The sequence below is a fragment of the Cynoglossus semilaevis genome, unplaced genomic scaffold (genome assembly GCF_000523025.1).
Source record: "Cynoglossus semilaevis isolate Cse_v1.0 unplaced genomic scaffold, Cse_v1.0 scaffold1507, whole genome shotgun sequence".
Taxonomy (NCBI): domain Eukaryota; kingdom Metazoa; phylum Chordata; class Actinopteri; order Pleuronectiformes; family Cynoglossidae; genus Cynoglossus; species Cynoglossus semilaevis.
The window spans coordinates 76,615-79,247 of record NW_007585114.1 but is presented as its reverse complement, the minus strand read 5'-3'; the positions used below and the strand labels follow the sequence as shown (position 1 = coordinate 79,247).

General features: G+C 40.6%; 1 protein-coding gene across 1 annotated transcript in view; it reads left to right on the top strand.

Annotated features, from left to right (window-relative positions):
- The window catches only part of pacsin3 (protein kinase C and casein kinase substrate in neurons 3), a 17,084-nt gene that overhangs the window by 10,734 nt on the left and 3,717 nt on the right, over positions 1–2,633 (top strand). The window contains 4 exon segments of the mRNA XM_017030763.2: positions 1–2; positions 5–135; positions 632–752; positions 2,598–2,633. The exon segment at positions 1–2 is cut by the window's left edge and continues 43 nt beyond it; the exon segment at positions 2,598–2,633 is cut by the window's right edge and continues 107 nt beyond it. Coding sequence (XP_016886252.2) covers positions 1–2; positions 5–135; positions 632–752; positions 2,598–2,633 — 290 coding nt within the window.

Here is a 2,633-nt window from a genome sequence, read left to right as displayed (position 1 = left end):
CTGTAACCCTCGCTACATGGAGGACATGGAGCAGGTGTTCGATCTCACTCAGGAGGCTGAACGGAAGAGGCTGCGCTTCTTTAAAGAAATCCTTCTAGAAATCCACACTCACCTTGACCTGTCTGTCAAAGAAGGGTAACACACACACACACACACACACACGTGTGTATCATCCCTTTTAAAAGAGTCTCTTCTCTGCCTCACTTCATGACAACAAGAATGAGCACAAGGCCTCGTGCAGAAATGTCACTGTGTATGTGCACATGTGTGTTGAGGTCGTGCCCAGAGGTTAATACCAAACTCCTTCTGTTGTCCATTAACCACTGAGCTCTTCCTCTGTTTGAACAAGCTCCTGTTTCCAGGGCAACACTGATTGGAAAAACTATATTTGTCCAGATATTGCACAAATTCAACAGTTTTACTGGTCCGTTGATTCCTAACTTTAAGATGCCTTTCTTTACTGGCATGTACTGATCCTGGGTCAGCCCAGGTATTTAGACAGTAAATGTCCTCATCTTTGATAGTGTTTTTGTCATCCTTGCACTATTTACAGGCATACATTTGATAAGAACTTTTTTTTAGGTTTAAAAAAATAATTGAATAATGATTGACAGTTATTCCTTTCCGTCAGGTTTAAAGACCTGTACCGGGACCTGGGTCAGACCATCCAGGCATCCAACGACACCGATGATCTCAGATGGTGGAGGAACACCCATGGTCCAGGCATGAACATGAACTGGCCACAGTTTGAGGTGTGGTATGCATGTCCATAAATATGTATAAATGTATAGACATTACACACACGCACCATAGTTTGTGTGTGTGTGTGTGTGTGTCTCAGAGATGAGAGATAAGGCCTTTTATTGTCTGGCTGTTGTGAGTGGGGTCAAGAATGAAGGAAAAAAAATGCGCATTCATACACGTACAAATGTGTTTACTTGCTGATGTCATAGAATGGTGCAGTAAGTGCAAGTATTTACTGCCATGACCACAGTATGAACAAACGAGCGCCGCTCTAATAACTAATTGACAGCTTTGATGACCGTCACTCATCACTATGAAATTATTTTTACTAGTTGTGCAAAGATCATCCTGATGATGATGATGATGATGATGATGATGATCCTAAGTGAAGGCGATGAATTTCACTCAGGAATGTGTCCACGCCCTCTTCTCCTGAGACCCATTGATAGACTCACTCTGGACTTTGTGTCATTCCCATTCTTTGTGTGAATAGATCTGCAGACCTGTTCTCACCAAACAATGGAGATAAAATCAACCGGATTCTTTCTTTCTTAGACTAAAACTGGGTTGAAATTTCAAATCAGAGATTGAGGACAATGCAGTAGAGAAACAGGACCACAGAGTGGTGAAGAATAAAGGTGTGCTTCTATAGCTAAACTAAATTTGGTCCTAATGTTGTTTGGATGTTGAGGTAATGAAAAATTCCACAGCAGGGAGATTAAAAAACACTGAGTGTTCATCTGTTTCTAGCTGGGTGGGAAAATAACCTGCTGTGACTGTCGTCTTATTTACCGTCACTCACAGTGAATGAGCTCATGAGTTTTCTAATCTATTAATACTGAACCACAGAGAACTCAAGTTCTTCATCAACCTGGAGAATAAACCAGTAACTTCCTTGAACACTTTCTGTTTGAGGTTTGAATTTATTTTTTCCCCAAAACTGAAAGTGAATCAGAGATGTTGGCGAGAGGTTATGAGTCTCCTCTGCTCTCCGGAGAATCTTTTGGAATTCTCACAGGCACTGCTGACACACGGAGAACAGAGAGTCATTGTCCAACTCTAACACACACGTTTGTCTCCCTGCTCTAGTGGGGACTCTGGGCCTTCATTCATTCATAATTCTGTCAAAATAAGTAAAAGTACAACCTTCCTCTATAATCGCCCCTTTGAATTTGTATTCATTTGTAAATGTGGCGTCCTCTGCATGAGTGCTGTCACTTCTCTGTTTGTGGAGACTTTTAGTCCACGCACACACATTCTCACACACACCTTTAATACAACAACGCTGTTTGTTCTGTTCTCCTCAGAGACTGTAAATACCAGTAACTGTATCCTCAGCCACCTACCACTGGCAGCACCCTGTCATTACGGCTAGTGTGTGTGTGTGCGCGCGTGTGTGTGTTTTCAAGTTAGTGTTTATCTGGGACATAGTTTCAGTGATTTTTCTACCTCTGCATTTCCTTATCCACAGAACTTGTCCTTTGTCGCTTTATTTACTAAAAAAAGAAAATTATTGAAAAAAAAAGTATTGTGTCATATATGGTAGTATATACATGATATAGTATTTCTTTAGAACAGCAGTCGATCTGTCAGTTTTTTCCTTTAGATCAGGTGAGAACAGAGCTCGTCGTCATCATCTGTTAAATTATTCAATACATTTATTTCCACGGCCTTTATTGGTTCTTTAGCTGGAATTCAGGAACAAAACGACATTCTGACAGTTTATCTTGTGCTTTTATTTTTTTTTTACTAATTTAACATATTCAGGAAACACAGCGGATGTCGTATAAATGTATTTTTCAAAACTCAACTTCATTTTACTTTTGTGTTTTTTTTTTCTCCATGCCACACAGGAGTGGTCCCCAGAGCTGGGTCGCTCAATCAGCAGG